General features: G+C 40.5%; 1 protein-coding gene across 23 annotated transcripts in view; it reads right to left on the reverse strand.

The window, feature by feature from the left end:
• The window catches only part of bptf (bromodomain PHD finger transcription factor), a 139482-nt gene that overhangs the window by 68817 nt on the left and 49415 nt on the right, over window positions 1-21250 (reverse strand). For 13 of the 23 annotated variants that reach the window (XM_078528995.1, XM_078528994.1, XM_078528993.1 and 10 more), the window contains exons 4-6: window positions 14541-14621; window positions 2198-2413; window positions 770-979 (exon numbers count right to left, since the gene is read on the reverse strand). The exons of 1 other annotated variant lie outside the window; for it this stretch is intronic. In XM_078528995.1, the coding sequence (XP_078385121.1) occupies window positions 770-979; window positions 2198-2413; window positions 14541-14621 (507 nt within the window). The remainder of the gene's footprint in view (window positions 1-769; window positions 980-2197; window positions 2414-14540; window positions 14622-21250) is intronic. 9 more of the 23 variants (XM_078528990.1, XM_078529002.1, XM_078529004.1 and 6 more) reach the window with 5 other exon arrangements.

Here is a 21250-nt window from a genome sequence, read left to right on the forward strand (position 1 = left end):
GGACCACTGCTCTACAGATCAATAAATCTAATTAAAAATAACAATACAAACAAACAATAGTCATCTTCCATCATGCACCAAAATAAACATGTGGAGAAAGGATTGTGTGTAATGTGAAGTGTACAACACAACAGACCAACTGAAAAAAATAATTATACTCTCTCAATGCCTCATTCCATTGCCTCGTCTGGTATTTAGATATATGAACCAACGATGGACCTTGCCTGCAGTTAGTGAGCTTTGGCTAGGCTGATAATGGGAGCAGCACAACCAGCCTCAGTGTCCCTGACCTGGTCAGGGGAACAGTTAATTACTGTTCCTGCTTCTGTCCAATATCCAGTTTGAAAATGCACATGGGCATATTAGGTGAGGATATTTCTAAACTTAAAATATAAAGCAGCTACAATCAAAATGCAATCAAATCACTTAAGATACATCTTAAGAGATTTGTTTGGTATGAAAAGCAGAGAAAACCCAAACTTCAAACAGTGATATTATACCAAAAATATAAAGATAACATTGTCAAGTCTCAAGTTAAAAGTTAGCAGATGTCAGTAAATTATCATTTGTACTACGAGCTTACTAATGAATACATTTACAAACAGACAGCCAGAAAACCGCCTGCAATATGAGCAAGGAACATGGACACAGAAAAATAAAAATTGACTCATGAATGATTCCAAAGATGGAGGTAGCTCATTCACTTAGAATATGATCGAGAAAAGAACTGCTCCCCTCACTCAGAGGTATAATGAGTCACCTTCTGTACCTGTTCTGTCCAGGGGGAGCTGTACTGATTCGACTGCCAGTTTCTTCTCCTCTGTCAGTTTCTCAGCTTCAGGGTGTGCCAGCTCTCTCTCTCCAGTGTCCTTTGACAGACAATGCTTATTTTCCTCTGCAGAAGCATTTTGGCTGCTGCCATCACTCTTCAATGTCTCTGAATTTTCAGAGCTACAGTTAGCGGCACTAGGTGTGGGGTCTATAGCAAAACGTAGAACACAAGCACTACCTTTTGAATATGTCCCTGACTATGTGTAAGGAAATACCTAAGACATTTTGCACATCTTAGTCACATTTTAAGAACATCAGAATTGAGAAACAGCACTCATTTCAGATTTTTAAATACAAGAACACAAACATATTTTTACAATGTTTATAAAAAATGGGACCTACAACTCTCTAATATGAGAGGGCTTTGCAGAGGAGTTATCCAAAAGGGCCCCACCTTGGCATTTTTATTTCAGAACTAAAACGGCTCCTCAGAGCAGATGCAAGGGCACAGGAGTGTTTCCCAAAGGCAGCAGCTTGAAATCCAAACAGCTGTTATTCTTCAAAAACATACAACCCAATATCACAATCAGTTTTGAATTTTGTTTTCTATTCACAGAGTGCTACATAGCAAGCAATGTTATTATCCAGCTTGTTTCGTCCACTGCTACCGATTAACTATAGGTTTATTGGTACCAATTCCATACAGGTTCAAGTTGTATTTGGTGTTTGCTACTCTCAATGCATCCCATTAAATTTCTTTCACTGCCATCACCACAATCACCCGGGGACATGAAACACAAAATGCTCCCTCCCAGCACAAGGGTTGAGAGGACAAAAAAAAACTGCTATATGCCCCTTCTCTTCACCCCCTACCCCACGACTCAAGTGCATGGACTTATGAACACAAGCACTATAATGCTTCATCAAAATTCTACAGACAGCACCGTTTCTATTTAGTTCCACCAGAGCATCAAGATAAACATAATTCAGTGATACAGAAAATGAGAGTCTCAGAGTTTACATAGCAAGTAAATTAAAATAAAATCAACTTCAATTCCAATACCTCTGTTGGGATTTGAATCCATAAAAATGGCATAAAGCACGTACCTTCACTGTTCCAAATCATCAGACAATAGACCCATGCAAACATAGTAAAGATTGTTTTTAAAAAATTAAGCGGTGTATCATTTGTTCCATCTGACATGTGATCCACATCTAACTTCAGTACTAAAGCTCTCAAGTCTAGCTACAATTACCAATATGGACAGAGTGAACATTGCCTAGATGATATTTGAAACCCCCAAGTCTAGTTTTAAGATTAGCAGGAACAAAGTGTCTCTGTTACATGCAATCAATTAAAATAACTATGGTGACACTAGCTGATGGTTAACCCAGTGAGAATTCACAGTGGGTAAAGACCATTTACCTTCTGTGCTCTTTTCCTGAAGATTTTCTTCAGTCTCTTTACTATCCTTGTCTTTCTCTTCAGTTTGCTCTTCTGATGCTTCATTACTTTTCTCAATCTCCATCTGGCCATTATCCTCAGTTTCTCTCTTGGCCTTCTCTGCTTGTTCTGCTGCCTTTTGCTTAACTTCCTCCATCTCTGCTTCCTGCTTTGCTTTCTGGCGCTCCAAAATTTCCTCTGAGGAATAGAATGGAGATTTCTTTTAGTACTAAAGATGGATTGGCTGTGCTATTTTATTTGGCATTAAGAACCAAGTGTGATGCCCAAAACACTAACACCTATATCAGACTTATTTGATGCAAGTTGAGCATCATTCAACAGCGCTGATCTCAATATAAAAAAACCCTACTCTTAGACTTCTCGGGTCCATTAGTTGTGTACAGACTGCAAAGAAGAGAGGAATAACGTGCAACAACACATCAATTTGAGAAGACAGTACTTATCTTTTCAGGAAGCAAGGAATACTTTGTTAAAGGTAGCTCACAAATGTTTCAGTTTTTAGATTCAATTGAACATTTACTCAGTATCTCTAAAAAAAAAATCAATTACTTTTCCAAAGAGAGCATATCAAGTCAATGGAAATAATTACCAAGTAATAATTATTTAATTGGAAATCTTAAGTTCATGAGCTGCACATCAAATTATTTCAGAAAGTGAATCAACGCTAACAGTGCAGCACTTGTAATTGGTAAATCATAGACAACAGCACAGGTTTAGAAACACTGTGCCCTTTCAAGACAATGTTGTGCCTTGTTGTTGAAGGAATAGTTTCAGTGCCTTATATTGTGTTTCCAACCTCACCCACATTCTCTTCCCTCCCCTACCCCATGAACTAGTAAGAAAGAGATTTGAGAGAACAGAAAAAGAGGGAGAGGCACCCTGAGCTGCCTATACGCTAATTACAATTACTTGATTCGACACCATTAGCATAAGGTGTATGGGGCAGAAGTAGGCCATTAAGCCCATCAAATCTGCTCCGCCATTCAATGAGATCATGGCTAATCTGAAAATCCTCAACTCCATTTTCCTGCTTTTCCCCATAACCCTTGATTCTCTTACTGATTAAAAATCTGTCTATCTCAGCCTTGAATATACTTAATGACCCAGCCTCTACCAGCCCTCTGCAGTAAAGAATTCCACAGATTCACAACCCTCAGGAGAAATTCCTCCTCATCTCTGTCAAACGGGCGACCCTTTACTCTGAGATTATGTCCTCTGGTCCTAGACTCTCCCACAAGGGGAAACAACCTCTCAGCATCAACGCTGTCAAGCCCCCTAAGGATCTTATACGTTTCAATAAGGTCATGGCTCATTCTTCTAAACTCCAATGAGTACAGGTCCAACCTATTCCTCATAAGAAAATCCCTCCATACCTGGGATCAACCTAGTGAACCTTCCCTGGACTGCCTCCAATGCCAGTATATCTTTCCTTCGGTATTCTCGGTGTCGTCTAACTGGTGCCTTGTACAGTTTTAGCAAGACTGCCCTATTTTTATACTCCATTCCCTTTGAAATAAAGGTCAACATTCCATTTGTCTTCCCTACTACCTGCTGAACTTGTGCTAACTTTTATGATTCATGCACAAGGACTCCCAAATCCCACTATGCTGCAGCCTTCTGAAGTCTATCTCCATTTAAATAATATCCAGCTCCTCTATTCTTCCTGCCAAAGTGCATAACCTCACTTTTTCCCACGTTATATTCTATCTGCCAAGTTTTTGCCCACTGACTTAACCTGTCTATTTCCCTCTGTCGACTCCTTGTGTCATCCTCACCACTTGCCTTCCCAACTATTTTTGTGTCATCCGCAAACTTGGCGATAGTACATTCACTTCCCTCATCCAAGTCATTAATATATGTTGGAAATAATTGTGGCCCCAGCACTGATCCCTGTGGCACTCCACTAGTTACAGGTTGCCATCCTGAACTTACCCCCACCTTATCCCAACTGTCTTTTATTGGTTATCCAATCCTCTATCCATGCTAATATACTACCCCCTACACCATGGGATCTTACCTTATTAGTAGCCTTATGTGCGGTACCTTATCAGACACATTTTGGAAATCCAAATATATTAAATCTACTGGTTCTCCTTTATCCATCCTGCTTGTTACCTCCTCAAAGAATTCTAATAAATTTGTCAGGCATGATTTCCCCTTCATGAAGCTATGCTGACTCTGCTTGATTATATTATGCATTTCTAAATAGCAGTCAGGGAACAGCTACTGCTTGAATTAAATATTTGAAAGGATACTTAATTAAAATATTAATTGGCCTTCGAATACAAATAAAAAAAACAAAATCCAGAGCCCAGATGCAATGCATCCCAGAACCGTGAGGGGAGTTGAAGATGAAAGAGGAGGCAGTAATAATCATTTCCTAAAATAAAATTTAGAAATGAAAATTCAATGTGCCAAAGGATTGGAAAGACAAATGTTCTGCCCTTCTTGGCAATAAAAGGAAGGAATAAGGTAGGAAATTATTAGCCAGTTAATCTAACCCTGGGAAACACCCAGGAAACACAATGGAGTGAAATGATTGAACGTTTAAAGTGGCATTTATTGATCAGAGACAGTCAGAATGGATCTGTAAAAAGCAGGTAGTACCTATGTTTTTTGATGCAATCAGAATCTTGATAAAGGAAATGTAATATAGGTTGTAATATTTGACTGGGGTGTCATTTCACAGCTTGTAAAAAATTAAGTTACATAGACTGATGGTTGTGGGACAGAAAGCAGAGATTATGGATAAATGAATCTTTTTCAGGTTGCAGGAATCACGTGCCAGAGATCCTCAGAGGCATCTTGCTTTTCATTTGGTTATGGACATACATAAGTGGAATATTATAATAACTTATTGGCAACAGCAATTTAAGAGACCAACTATGGGAAAGAACGTAGGAGACTGCATGAAAGACAGGCAAGCAGAGTCAACAAATCATGCAGAGAAATGTTAAATAGTATATTTTGTGGGAATAGTTCACTGAAGCAAGTACATCCAAGTCGTAAGTCACTTAACAGAATGTTAGAAGAAAAAGGCATTAAGGGTCCAGATCAAGTTGAATTTGTACAAGATACTGGTTGGACCAAAACTGGATCATTGCTTGTGAGTACAGAAACAAAGTGGGTGAGATGTGTACAGTGGAGGTGACAGCATGGATGTGAGGGAGCTTTCTGGGAAGCCTGGCAATAAGAATAATATAGGCTGAAACCGTAAAGAGAAGAATTTAATGAGCAGTGTAGAGGGCATTGTGATGAGTTGCTTAAATGAAAAAATGTCTTGGGGCTAGGACTGAAGTCTTTTAGGAATGCAGCTGATACCCACAATTGCTGATGCCCCAGGCTAAGCAGCACAGAGGAGGTCAAACTGCAACAATAACAAATTACTGAAATATCCGATCATAACCTACATGTTGAGAGAAGCAACAGTTTAAACAGGTTACAAAAAACACAACATGCTAATTTGCTAGTGACAATTAACATGTTTCTAAACATTTTACCAGATTTCAGTAATCAGGGCTGCATTTCTTTTCAAGGTTATTTTTTAAAAAGCTGTAAAACATACTTTACCAAAAAAACTAGGCTAGACACAGTAGAATTTCAAACAAGAATTAAGTCCACAAAATATGCAATTATGTGGAAAAAAAACACATCAACAAAACTCAACATAAAAACAGCCCTCGTACACCCTTATAGATTACAGTCATAGAGTCATTACAGTACAGGAGGTCATTCAGCCCATCAAGTCAGGTCAGTTCCCTATAGAGCAATCCAATCAGTCCCATTCCCCGCTCTGTCCCCTTAGCTCTACAACTTTATTTCCCTCAAGCACCCATCCAATTTTCTTTTGATTTCGTGGATAGTGTCTGCTTCCAACACCCTTGTGGGCAGCAAGTTCCAGGTCATTACCACACTCTGTACAAAAAAGCCTCAGCCTCAAAACACCCCTCTATCCCTTGCTCAAAACCTTAAATCTGTGTCCCCAAATGCTTGTACCATCAACTAATGGGAATAGCTTTCGTCTGACTACCTTATCTAAACCTCTATCAGATCTTCCCTCAATTTCTTTTGCTCCAAGGAGAACAATCCAAGCTCCTCCAACTTAACCTTGTAGCTAAATTCCCTCATCCCTGGAACCATTCTGTTAAATCTTCTCTGCACCCTCACATTTTTTCTAAAACGCGACAACCAGAACTGGATGCAATACTCTAGTTGTGGTCTAACAAGAGCAAGTTCCCTTCAGCATAACTTTCCTGTTTGGTACTCAATACATGAAAGCCAAGATCCCATATGCTTTGCTAGCTACTCTCCCAATGGGTTCTGCCGCCTTCAAAGATCGATGCACATGAATCCCCAGGTCCCTGCACACCCTTTGGAACTATGCCAGTCCATACTGCCTCTCCCTCTGCCAAAATGTATTTCACATTTCTCTGTATTAAATTCCATTTACCACTTGTATGGCCGTTCTGCTCACTTATCCATGTCCTGTTGCAGTCAATTTTGCATCATCCTCACTGTCAGCCACTCCTCCAACTTTGGTATCATTGACAACTTTTGAAATGCTACCCTGTATTCCAATATCCCCCTATTTCATGAGCCTCAATTTTGTTAACCAGTCTTTCAACAGCTACTGTCAAAAGCTTTTTTAAAACCCACATAAATAACATTCCTTTCATCAACCTTCACCGTTGCTCCATCCAAAAACCTCAATTAGGTCACTCAACACAACCTACCATTAATTAACAAAGTTCCCCAAGTTCCTGATAATTTTACCACCACCGCCCCCCCCCCCCCCCCACCCCTCCCCCGATTGTTTCTAAAACCTTAACTACCGCCCTTGTTAAACTGACCAGCATGTAGTTACTAGGAAAGCCCTTGCACCCTTTCTTGAACAAAGGCATCACACTTGCCACTCTCCAATCCTCTGGCACCTCCTTCTATCGAGGGAAGACGGGAACACTATTTCAAGCCTTCCGCTATCCCTCCCCTACTCTTAGCAACCTGGGTTGCAAGCTATCCAGGACAGATCCTTGTCCACTGAAAGCAGAGCCAGCCTTTCCAGTACATCACGCCCAACAATTTTTGCCCCATCCATTACCTCTACCATCTCCACTTCTACCAAGATTTTGTCAGTACTCTCTTCTTTGGTAAACACTAATACAAAGTACTCATTAGATATTCTAGCCATGCCCTGAGCCTCAAAGCACACATCACCTTCTTTGTCCCTAATAGGCCCTACCTTGTCTCTTACTCTCTGCTTACTATTTACATGCTGATTTTTGGGTTACTTTTATGTTAATTGCCATTCCATTCTCTCTTTACCAGTCCTTTCTTCACCTTCACTTCCCCTCTCAACTTATTGTATTTGGCCTGGCTGTCACTTGAGGAATTCATGATTTGCATCATAGATCCTTCTTTTATTATTTCATCATATTCTCTATTTTCCCTGTCATTCCATTAAATTTAACTCTCTTCCAATTTAGAAGTTCTATTTTAAATTGTTCCTTGCTGCTCTTTACTACTAATCTAAACCTTCTGAAACCTTATACATGTCAAGCCTGTTGCACTTGACACTTTTACTGAAAACGTGTTTTACTTATTTTGAAAAAGATCAAGGGGTATTTTTTGTAATATGGAAAGCTGAGATGTTCGCATACATCTACATTTTTTAACAACCTTGTTATATACCTACAAGTATGGAAATGTGCCTTGAGTTCACATATCTGAATCTCACTTTCAAGGTCTACACAAGCTAGTGGTTCACTAGTGATGTACCATTATGTTCATTCCAGTGAAACACCTGGAACTAATAACATTCCAGAACCTTCAATGAGGCATGCATTGCAGCAGACCAACATCTGTCTATTCCTGTGTGAGGGAGAAAAATTTTCATCTTCAAAAGAATAATTCTACTTTTCCAGGTAGTGTGACAGCAGCCTGTAAAAATGAATGCTATGGACATAATTTTGCTACAAGTGTACAGAAAGTCTCACATGGATGTTTCAATGTAGTAAGGATATTACTTTTCGGAAACCAATGCTATCCCTACAGTACATGATATTTATTGAATAGTTTGCTATTAGTTCATTACCGGGACAGCTGCGCAGACGCTTAAAAAAAATGAGATGAGCCATATAAACCTAAAGTTCGCACTTCTATTCTCAATCTGCTCTGTCAGCTGGTCTCAGACAGGGCTGAAGTATAACTGGCCTTAGCACAACTGCAAAAGGGAGTGGAGAATCAGCCAAAGTTCCCATTTGTGATCAATATCAAAAGCTCTTGTTGGAACTGAGGTGTAGAACGAGGATAGGATTTGCCTACACCATTTTTGTCCTGCATTTCAATAATCTGCAAACCCATTACCAAAGTTTACACGTGAATAATGAATGACAAGTTAGGCAAAATACTGGAGGGCTGTTATTGGTTGCACCCTGTGCCTCAGCAAAGAAAGCAACACATTCAGAATTGAAGACAGAAATCAGCAAGGCAAATAACCAAATGTTTAAAAATGGTCTGATGAACAGTTTTGAGTTTCTAGACTAAAGGATTAACACCCATTTGATTTTTTTTACCCCAAAATCATTTTAATCCAGGATGCAGACAACTGAACTCAGTACAAAGTGAAAGACAAATGTTATTGACCCAACAAGCACAGGTAAATGAGCTGACCTACAAAATAGGGATCAAAGTGTTCATCCGGTTAGGATTTTATTGATCAGCTATCCTTCAAGACATCAAGTTTGTATTTTTCAAGATCAAATTCCAAAAGATCAAGGCAAGCTAGTCTTGATCGGTCACAGCAGCAAGCAGAGAATTCAGTCTTGTAATAGTTTGCTCTCTTTAGGTTGGGGCAGTTAAATCTAGCTAGGACATGTTAATGTTTTTATACTGGTGTCCAATTCTATTTTTCTCAAAATGAAGAACTCTCACTCTCGTAAAATAAATACAAAACAATACTATCTGGTGAGGGATGTTGATTCACGACCGATGACTTGTGCATTGCAATGGGACAGAGGAAAGATTAGGGGTTAAAAATAGATATAGTTTGTATATTTTTGTTTTGTTCTTGTAAATGTTAGAGGAAAAACTTTAATTAAGAATGCGTTCGAAAGTTCACCCTTATTTTTAATTTGGCATCTCACTGTAACCTACAGAGTGAACAAATTCCTTTTGCCTATTCTTTACCACTGAAACTTTATAACTAGCCACCAAGACGTACATTGCAGCACCAGAGCAACTTACCTATCTGATTTGTCTGTAAAAACACAACCCCACCACCCCCCCACACAACCAACAATCCAGCAGCGCCCCCTGGCTGCACTGGTGATGCTGGAACAAAACCTGCAAGCAAAATTACACTTACTAGCCAAAAATTTTTAAAAGGACAGATTATGTAGCCACTTCATATTCTGATGGATTGCAGCCAGCAGACAATTGGAATGAATGGCAAGTTTTAAATTATTGATTTATGACAGCAAAGTCGGTCCAGTAAAGGTCCAAGAAAGTTTGTTGTTTTAACAATGCATTAACGAGAACCACACTTAATGCTCCTTATTTTACAGAACATACACGTAATTGCACAAGATTATATTCAATGCCATCCACTCTGCGGCAGGGATGGGAAGGTCAGTCCCACATATTTTCAAGCAGCTGGTTCAGACCAGCATGTGAGGCAGCCTGCATGGTATGTGGCAAACCTTCACGTCCTGCCTTTGGAACATAGTTCAAAGGGCTGATCTGTGAATATTAACCAAAACTGGTCCCTGCAAGGCCAAAAGCTTACCCAGCCTCTTCAACTGAAAGGAGTGAGTAGAGAGAAGGGATTCTAACTTGCTGTAAGTGAACTTTGGCAATTCCTGCTTATTTTCTAAAATCAATGGCCATACAAGTTACGTACCATGTACATACATACGAACAAGGAGGAGGAGGCCATTCTGCCCTTCAAGCATGCTTTGCCATTTTATATCATGGCTGATGTGATAGTAACCTCAAATCTGCATCCTGCCTACCCCCCAATAACCTATTAACCTCGTTGCTTACCAAGAATCTATTCACTTCTGCTTAAAAATATTCAAAGGCTTTGCTTCCACCGTCTTTTCAGGAAGAGAGTTCCGAAGAATCACAACCCTCAGAAAAAATTTGATCTCATCTGTTTTAAATGGGCGACCCCTTATATTTAAACAGTGACCCCTAGTTCTAGATTCTCCCACAAGAGGAAACACTCTCTCCACATCTACCCTGTGAAGATCCCTCAAGATCTTACATGTTTCAATTAAGTCACCTCTTACTCTTCTAAACTCTTCTAAACTTCTAAACAAACCTAGCCTGTCCAACCTTTTCTCATAACCCACCCATTCCAGGTATTAGTCTGGTAAACCTTCTCTGAACTTCTTCCAACACATTTACATTCTTATGCAATAAAACTCCAGTGAAATGAAAAGTTCAATAAAAATGTAAAATCTAGATGCTTCAAGGCTTAGCAATAAAAATATGGAAAGGAGGTGATCATTTTTGCTGCTACTCTTCGTCACTAGCCTACACCCAACTTCCATATCTAAGTCAGCATGGATGACACAGAGTTTTGGTATTTGACCACCTGGAAGAATTACTTTGAATTTTTTTCTCTCTCAGACGCTAACTGTCCTGCTGTCTCCAAGTTGACAACCTGATGTTACCCATATAGATTATACAGTTTATCTTAGAGGTCTTTCCCCAATAGTTCAGCAATGCCCCTAAGCTTCCTTGGGTTGGAAACATTACACTCGTACCTTCTCACTCCTTTGTTATGCATCTGACAGCAGTATTGCCAAGGTAACTCATTAGATCAGAGAACATACCATTCAAATACATTTTAAAAGCTGAACTACATACTTCTGACCTCGCATCAAGTATGGTGCATCGTTTGTGACAATTTATGTTGGGGGAAGGTAGGTGGTGGGTGGTAAATGACCAAGCAGCTGTTAGCTCCATTTATGATATGCTGACAATGGATATGTTGCCAATTACCTTTCCTCCTCCAACTATTCCCCATTCTCTCTTGAAAGTACAGGCATGCTGGGGACAGCCAGGTAGAACACCAGTATCTTTCATTTACCTGCCCCCAGTGGACATCTATCTGGGACAGTGAATGTCAATGAGGTCAATAAACTACGTGGACTTATTTCCGTTAATTGTGTGCGCAATTTTTTTTATTTTGGAAAGTCGGTTTAACTTCTTTTTGGTTTTGATTCTGATCTCTGTTGCTCGCAATGACGTCACTGAGTAAAATGATACAACCATGCATGCACCACACTGGCAGCAAGCACAGCCAATTTTAGTAGCCCAGATGAAATCTGCTAACTCAGCACAAACCAGGAGAAACTGGGACCTTCCTGTCCCAGATAAACCAAATTTCACCACAGCAGTTGGAAAAATTGCTAATAGATCTGGAATAAAAAGTTAGTCTCAGTAATGTTGATCATGAAACTAATGATTGTGGTAAAAACTCACATGATACATTTACATCTTTTAGGGAAGGAAATCTACTATCCTTATTCAGTCTGGCCTTAGTGTGACTGCAGGCCCACTGCAATGTGACTGACGCTTAACTGCCCTCTGAAGTGGCACAGCAAGCCGCTCAGTTATATCAAACTTTGACAGAAATATCAAATAAAATAGAACGGACCACCAGGCATCAATCCAGACCTCAGACATGACAAAGGCACAGCCTGCCCAATCAACCCTGCATAGTCCTCCTCACTAATATCTGAGGACTTGTGCCAAAACTGGGAGAGCTGTCCCACAAACTAGTGAAGCAGCACAGCCATAATCGCCAAATTGTACCTTACAACCACTGTTCCAGATTCTTCCATCATCGAACCTGGGGAAGTTCTGTCCCACCGGCAGGACAGATCCACCAAGGAGATGGCACAGTAGTAAACAGTCAGGAGGGTGCAGCACTGAAGTCTTGAACATTGACTCAGTTCCCATTAAGACTAATGGCATCAGGTCAAACACAGGCAAGGAAAGCTCCTGATTGCCACTTACCGCGCTAGTGTAGCTGATGAATTGGTACTCTTTCCAAGTGTGTGCAACATGGAGAAATACTGAGGGTGGTAAAGGCACAGAATGTACTCTGGATGGGGGGGACATCGATGTCCATCATCAAGAGCAGCTCGGTAGCACAAAGCATCAATGGTAACACCATTATTCACCAACCAACCAAGCTGGCCAAGCCCTGAAGGACATACCTGCTTGACTGGGATTGCAGCAGGTAATGAGAACACCAAGAAGAGCGAAAAGCCTTCTTGGCATCATCTTCACCAATCTACTCACTGCACACAGATGCAGTCATGAGTCATTATGGCACAGAAGAAGGCCAGTTAGCCCACTGAATCCATGCCGGTCCTTGACAGTATTGGTAGGAGTGATCATCGCACAGACCTTGTGGAGACGAAGCCCAATCACACTGAGCACCACCCTTCATCATATCATGTGGCATTACCACCACTAAATGGGATAGATTCAGATCGGATCTAGCAGTTCAGAACCAAGCTTCCATTAGGCGCTGAGGCTCATCATTAGCTGCAGTACTGTACTCCACCACAACCTGTAATCTCATGCACAGCATATCCCACACTCTACCATTACCATCAAGTCAAAGGACTAACCATGATTCAATGAGGAGTGTAGGAGAGCATGTCAGGAGCAGCACCAGACATACCTAAAAAAATGAGGTACCAACCTCAGTACCTACCATCAACATCCTCGGGGTTACCATGGACCAGAAACTTAACTCGGCCAGCCACATAAACACTGTTGCTACAAGAACAGCACAGAGGCTGAGAATTCTGCAAGAAGTAATTCACTTCCTGACTCCCCAAAGCCTTCCCACCATCTAGAGCACAAGCCATTAGTGTAGTGGAATACTCTCCACTCTGAATGAGTGCAGATCCAACAACGCTCAAGAAGCTCAACACCAACTAGGACAAGGCAGTCCACTGAATCAGCACCCCAACCACCAATACTTGAGCATTCACTCCCTCCAGCACTGGCACAGTGTGCACCATCTACAAGATGCCCTACAGCAACTTGCCAAGGTTCCTTTGACAGTACCTTTCAGACCTCCAATATCTCAGAGAGGTACAAGGGCAAAGGGTACATGGGAACATTGTCGCCTTCAAGTTCCTCCCAAGTCACATACCATCCTGATTTAGCAATACTGCAGAAAGGTGATACATTTCCAGGTCAAAACTCTGAAGCCCTCTTCCAAACAGCACTGTGATCATACCTACACCTAGTGACTCCAGCAGTTTATCAAAGCAGCTCACCAGTGCCTTCTCAAAAGCAATTAAGGGTGGGGAATAAATAGTGGCCCTTCCAGCGATACCCATACCCCAAGAATGAATATTAAAAAAAGAATAAGGATCTTGTGTATTTAATCACTGGTGAAGGCTATTTTTTTTTCATTTCTTCAGCGACTTCCATTGTCTTTGGAGCATTAGTAACTCGCTTCCACAAAGTTTAGGTGGAGGTCCTATCTTCCACTGTGCTCAGCCATGACTCAGTTGGTAATACTCTCACCTGAATAAAGTGGTTGTGGTTAAAGCCCCACTCCACAGACTTGGGCACAAAAATGTATGCTGACACTCCAGAGCAGTGCTGAGATAGTGCTGCTGCACTGTCAGAGGTGGCATCTTTTGGATGAGATATTAAACAGAAGGCCCATCTACCCTCTCAGGAGGATGTAAAAGATCCTATGGCACTGCTTTGAAGAAGAGCAATGGGGTTCTCCCGTCTTCTGGTCAATATTTATCCCTCAAACAACCTCACTAAAACAGATTATTGATCATTTAAATCACTGCCGTTTGTGTGAATTTGCTGTGTGCAAACTTGCTGCCATATTTCCTACAATACAACAATGGCGACATTTCACAAAGCACTTAATTGGTTCTAAAGCACTTTTAGGACATTTTTAGGTTGTGAAAGGTGCTACATAAATGCAAGTCTTTTTAAAAAAAATAAACAGTCTTTACTCAACACTGCCCAGTTATCTGTCAGACATACTGATTCAAGTCTCACTGTTGCCAAACCTTTGCTCCCTTAGCCACCACTCATCCCCTCATTCAAAAAAAAAAGCAAAAATGAAAACAAAAAGCAAAAATGAAACAAAAAACTTAAGTCACTTTGATGCTTCACCTTGGGAAATCACTACATTCATTCTGTGGCACATGTCCAAGTGATCTCCTACCGAATTACTTATCATGCTGAAGTAGTTTGTAAGTAACCCACTGCCCTCGAGATTAGTTTGTAGAGTGTTGCCTACCGCCTTGTTGCGTAGGAGCTTGTTTCAGAGTTCCCACAACCTGCAATCCTCCCCAGCCTGGCTCCGTGGAGTCCCCATTTCCTAAATGAACACGAAAGGGGAGAAAAGAAAACGATTGAAGGAAAAACAAACTGGAAAACAAAAATAAATCCATCCATTGGGGTGGGGGTATTGAGATGGGGAAAGGAAGGATGCTGAGAACATAAACCTTAAGGAACAAACAGAATATGAAAAAATGGATAAAACTGAAAGAAAACGTAATTAAAGATGTAGATTCATGAATAAATGAAGTGGAAGATGCCTTCAACGCCCAGCTAACCTACATCCAGACTTCACCGAGTGAACCTTGAGTCAATCTGCAACATACTTTCATTAATCCTTCAAGACAATCCTCTTAAGGCCAGTTTTCTCCTTTAAATTCTATCAACATTTTTCAGTTGCAATAAATAACTAACATTCCACCTTTAATTTTAACTGATGGCAAACAATCAATTTCTTGAAGGATAACAATGTTTTCAATTTCAATTCTAGGTCAGAAAAACCTTCACTTCTAAATAGAGTTTCTGAGCTAAACTACAGAAGGGTTATCAGAGATTCTCTATTGAACTCATGTTTTAAAAGTAACTACTGCTCACAGGGCACTTGGCCATCCGAAATAAAATTAAATTGGGCCTGGTTTATCTCAGGATCAGACACTGCACGCCACTCAAGTACATACTCAAAAGTGAATGCTTTTCTCCTTAAATGTTCAATACATGGCACTGTTTGAATCAATCCACAGCAGGACTCTATCTGACATTTATGGCAGAATTTAAAACGTGATAAGCCACCTTAGCTAAATTAATAATTGGCACAGGCTCCTTATGAGAATTCTCTGACTCAAATACGGAGATAGCCAACCTAATACCAAAAGGTACAAATTAAAAACTCAAACATCTATTCACTTATGGAATTGGATAGCCCAGTGGAGTACAGGACTATTCCTTCAGCTGTGGCTCAGCTGGCAGCATTCTCACCCTAGTTAAAAAGTCATGGGTTAAGGTTTCACTCCAGAGACTTAACACAAAATCACGGCTAACACTTGGGTGCCCTGTGAGGTACCACATTTCAGATGAGATGTTAAACCGAAGTCCCAAATGCCCTCTCACGAGAACACAACAGGTCCCATGGCACTATTTCGAAGAGCAGGGAAGTCCTCTATGGTGTCTTGGCCAATATTTATCCCTCAACCAACATTACTACAATGGACTATCTGATCATTATCACATTGTTGTTTGTGGAACCTTGCTACATGGGAATTGGCTGTTGTGTGTCCTATGTTACAGCAGCGACTGCACCAAAAAGTACTTTATTGGCTATGCAGCATCATAGGATGACCCGAGGCCATGAAAAGAGCTGCATTAATATTTTGTGACTTCTGTTTTTTATTATTCATTCTTGGGATGCGAGCATTGCTGGCCAGGCTAGCATTTATTACCCATCCCTAATTCCCTTTGAGGTGGTGGTGGCGTGCCACCTTCTTGAACCGCTACAATCCACCTGGTGTAGGTACTCCCACAGTGCTGTGGGACAGGGAACTGGATTTTGACCCAACAACAGTGAAGGACCTAAAAGATATAGTTCCAAGTCAAGATGGTGTGAGACTTTGGAAGGGAACTGGCAGGTGGTTGTGTTCACATGCATCAGCTGCCTTTGTTCATCCAGGTGGCAGAGGTTGCAGGTTTGGAAATGCTTTTCAAGGAGCCTTGATGAGTTGCTGCAGTGTAGATAGGAGACACTGCTACGCAAGCCTGAATGTTGCTGCATGCGGGCACAGTGTTTCAGGGCGTGAGGAGTTGTGAATGGTATCAAACACTGTGTAATCATCAGTGAACATACTCATTTCTGACCTTAATGGCAGATGATTGGGCCTAGGACTCTACCCTGGTGAACTCTTGCAGCAATGTTCTGGTGCTAAGGAGATTGGGCCCCAACAACAACTACTATCTTTCTTATGCTAGCTATGACTGCAACCAGTTGAGAGTTTTCCTACCACCACTGAGGTCAAAATTTTACTCAGGCTCCTTGGTGTCACTCAGTCAAATGCTGCCTTGATGTCAAGGGCAGTCATTCTCACCTCATCTCTGGAATTCAGCTCTTCTGTTTAAGTTTGGGCCAAGGCTGTAATGATGCTGGGAGCTGTATGGCCCTGTTGGAACCCAAACTTAGCTGCTGACTAAGTGCTACTTGATAGCACTGTCAAGGACACCAGCCATTGTAAAGGAAATTACACATTTGCAGAAATTGAGGTGTTAATTGGATTAAAAACCAAAAAAAAATAAAGGACATTGCACAACATTTGAATCATTGCCAAAAAGCTAGTTACCACAGAAAGTGCGGGAATTTAAGTAGTCCTTAGATTGCCTTCAATTTTGGGAGGCTGCCAAAAAGCCAGCCACCTGCAATTTCTAGACACAAACATACTCAATGATTCTTAAATTCAATAAGATTTATTAATAAAAACAAAAAGCTAAAACTTGTTTTTGCAGGAAACAATAAGACAATTGAAGCTTGTTTGACTTCAGCAAGAGTTTTCTTAAAAGGACACCACAGCTAGAGACAGTCAGTCAACCATTTTGGGATACAAGGGTTGAGTTCTGACTTTTAGAATTGCCTTAAGGGTTAAGACAAAGACACTCATGTCATTAAGAAATTGCACTGATTTCAAGTACAATTTTCTTTAAATCGACATTTGTTTGCATATCCAAACTGTTTATTAAGGTGGGTTCAAAAAATTGTATGTTATCTTAAGAAGAATTGGCATGTTACAATTAGCTTTAACTACCATTTGCATTATGATACAAACCTCTTTTATGTAATGTGATCTATAATTTGTTTTTACAATATTCATTAAATAAATATGAAAGAATTGTAGGCTCATACTGATATCCTCACGAGCCCACATCTAATAGCAATATCCTAGAATTCCAAGTTAGGATTCTAAGTGCTGATATTGGTAAACTGAGCAGTTCATTCTATTTTTGGTGTATTCTACCCCGAGATAATTTTGCTGGTTTGAAAACTTGAGGGGAAGGACATTTTATTTCAGGACCCAATCTACAGCTGGTTAAGCTGACTAAGTTCCTTTAATGATTTGAAATTTCTTTCATTTGAGGCTTAAACTAATAATAAGTTCAAGGGTTTACCTTGTCAGGAGGTAAAGGTTGTAGAACCATTAACACATTACTTTGCTGATGATTGAGAGTAGACTGATGAGGTGGTAACTTGTCAGATTGGGTTTGTTCAGCTTTTCTACGGACAGGACATACCTGGGCAATTTTCCACATTGTGAGGTAAATGCCAGTGTTGCAGCTGTACTGGAACAGAAGTCTTCAGTACTACAGATGGGATGTTGTCAGGGCCCATAGTCTTTGCAGTATCCACTGCCTTCAGTTGTTTCTTGATATCACCTGGAGTTAATCTCTCACTGGTTCTATCAACACTGGGCTGCAGGCCCAGTCTGGCAGAAATGTCCTTCAGAACTCTGCCAGCTTATATTGTGGTGCTACTGAGCCACTCCTGACAATGTACCTTGAAGGCCCCCAATCAGAGTACATTCTATGCCCTTGTTACACTCAGTGCTTCTTCCAAGTCGTGTTCATGGAGGAGGACTTATTCATCAGCTGAGCAAGGGATGTCAGTGATAATCAACAGGGTTTTCTTTGCCCGTATTTGACTTGATGCCATGAAACTTCATGGGGTCCTGAATCAATGTTGAGGAATCCCAGGGCCACTCCCCTCCTGACTATATACCACTGTACCATCACCTCTGGAGGGCCTATCTTGCCAGCAAGACAGGACTTACCCAGGATGAAGTAATAGTAGTCTGGTACATTGGCTTTAAGGTATGATTTCAGTCAGTGTGACCGTCAGGTTGTTACTCGATCAGTCTATGGACAACCCTCCCAATTTTGGCACAAGTCCCCAGATGTTAGTGATGGGAACGTTGCAGGGTCGACTGGGTATGGCGTGCTGGGCGATCCGATTGGTTTCTCAGTGACTTAGTTTGAACGCAGCCCGGATTGGCAAGATGAAGTTCCCAGTTTCTTGTAATTTAGATCACACCTCAAAACAGTGGCATGTCAACAAACTTTTTTACTCAGGGACTTCAAGGATGACTAGTATATGAAACAACTGCAGCCTTGGAGCAGCAGGGGGAGCTCTTGATATTGGCCTTAAGGCATTTCTTGCAGCAGTCTGGAGAGAAGTTTACACCACATCTGGCCAATTCTATACCTTACTTGGGTGACTTTAAAGTGACAGGTGTGCCAAAAGAGGTGAAGTATCCCTCCACTTCACAATGACATTCATCTTAACAATCATTTCTCTCACTCCATTGCCCACCTGTTGACAAAATACAGAATCTATTTTGCACAACTCATCATTTTAGTACATTTCAGTATCATCTTCTGAAGTCAATTATTTCTTGATAGCACAGGTACAAGATAAATTAAGGGCAGAAACACAAACTGGAGCAGGACAATAAATATCTTGGAAATTAAAAATACAAATTTAACCCGTTACATTACAGCTTTTAATGCTATTCTGCCCTTCCAAGCTTGTGGACTTTTACAAATAGGTTGTTTGAACCATGATTTTAAAAAATCCATCCCAAGTGATCAAATTTGGTACAGCTAACATTGTTGGAATCATGCTGTCCTTAAGTCGACATAATTGTGGGTCCCTTTTTGGGGACTATGTTTTGGAGGAGAAGGGAAAAAGAATATCAATATATTAAGGCCATTGTTTTAAAAACTGATCTACTTTGGGTACTGTTTTAATGAACGTAGCTGTTAAAATGTGTATGTTTTCCCAAAGACTAGTGTCTATATATGTATGTATATTATATACATGTACATTAACTGTAATAGAAGGAACTCATCATAAAACAAAAATAAGAAAATAATTCACATTTCACTGGCTGCCTTCATTGATCCCATACTCGTGTAACCATTTCCTCCAGCAATCTCTCTCAACTGCTGTCACCACTTGTCAATCTCTACCACACTAGCCAAGTATGTCATATAGCTCATACCTGTTGAAATCCCAATGACGCTGCATGTCCCAAGACATTTGTTTCACCTGTGCTAAGACTAATCTGCATGCATTAGTGTTACAACAGGCAAAACAAGTTTTTAAGATTGTGAATTATAATTTTATGGGCCAAGTGGCCAAAAAAAAACAAACTTGAGCTGGCAGCACAGCTTGATGTACTAGCAAACTGCACCATGGAAGAAGAGAAAATGGTCTCTCCTGATAACCTTCCCCACAGGATGGTTCCCATGTGGGAAATCATGGCAGGATAGTATTATTTCAAGATGGGAAGGGTGGAGAGCGGAAGGACAGAGATAAGAGGTGACTGATTGGTTAAGTGTTTTTGTGTGGAAGAAAGGGAAAAAGGAGAAGAAAAAGGGATAGCTCCTCAAAGACCCAACTCAATAAGTCTTGTTAAAATTGGCACTGACAAAGGCCTGTAGAGATCTTTTGCTTGCTCTCTCAGTAAATAAAATGCTACTTGGAACAAGAGACAAAAAAAGATTTAAATAAGGCCAACCAAAGTCATCCACTTCAAACTGCTGGATATTAGTCATAAACATGGGTTATTCTGCATTAACAGAAACTTCCATTATTGTTTTCTAAATGTGGAAGAAAACTACAGCATTTTGCCACATAGTAAAATGCTTAATCAACCATCAGAATATCACAAAGAGGAAACAAATTTTATGCATCTCAAACATCTATACTACACAAATTTTTAAAAATGATTTATTAATGTGTGGACAAGTCTACTAAACCTTACTGATGAAATCAAGAGTTGCAGAACTCTGAAGTAAGCAACAACAGGAGTTAATGTGAAGCATTACAACTGCACAGCACAGAGCTGAAATCAAGTTCAAACACTAATTAAATTTGATTAAAAGACACGACAGTCCCGAAAACATCAATGCTGATTACATTTAAAGGGATATGTATCTAAAACAAGAGAAAATTCTAGATTTCTTGGATCCATTTGAGAAGGGTTAACACTTTGAGCTACTCTGATGAAGGGTCTCCAGATGAAACAAAACTGCCATGGTTCACAGTCGATGACCATCCAGCAGCTCCTGCTGAGCCTGTGAATTTGTGGATATTGGGTCATTGAACAGCTTGACAGCACTCTTGTGAATGCTCACACAGGGCAGGGACAGAGGGCCATCCATCACCAATGAAATCGCAGCCAAGAAAGAAGTCAACAACTGCACCATAGCAGAGAGGGATTTGCTTGAAAAAAAAAGGAAGCATGGAAGAAATGATTTTACAAAAATATTCACTTGCACACAGCAATATTAATTTGGGATTGAGGCAACAGACCCTCTTTTTTTTCCCCTTCAGTGCAGGGGTGATAAGTGCACAACCTTTTTAGACATTTCTGCATGGCTGCACAAGTTCGGTAACTTGAAAGGATCGACTTGTGCCCGACTTCCACAAGGACTTTCAGGGTTCTTTGCGGTTGCGCAGCTTACAGGGTACAATGGATCCAAGGGTCTTAAATTTGCTGATTGTAGAATTGATTGGTGAATCAGCGATTGAAAAAGCTAAAGATCAATGATTGGACCTCTGCTGAAATTGAGCACAAAATCAACTCAAAATAACAAAAGAAAACAAAATAAACTGCACGAACCCAAAGTCAA

This window comes from Cetorhinus maximus, chromosome 24 (assembly GCF_964194155.1).
Source record: "Cetorhinus maximus chromosome 24, sCetMax3.hap1.1, whole genome shotgun sequence".
Taxonomy (NCBI): domain Eukaryota; kingdom Metazoa; phylum Chordata; class Chondrichthyes; order Lamniformes; family Cetorhinidae; genus Cetorhinus; species Cetorhinus maximus.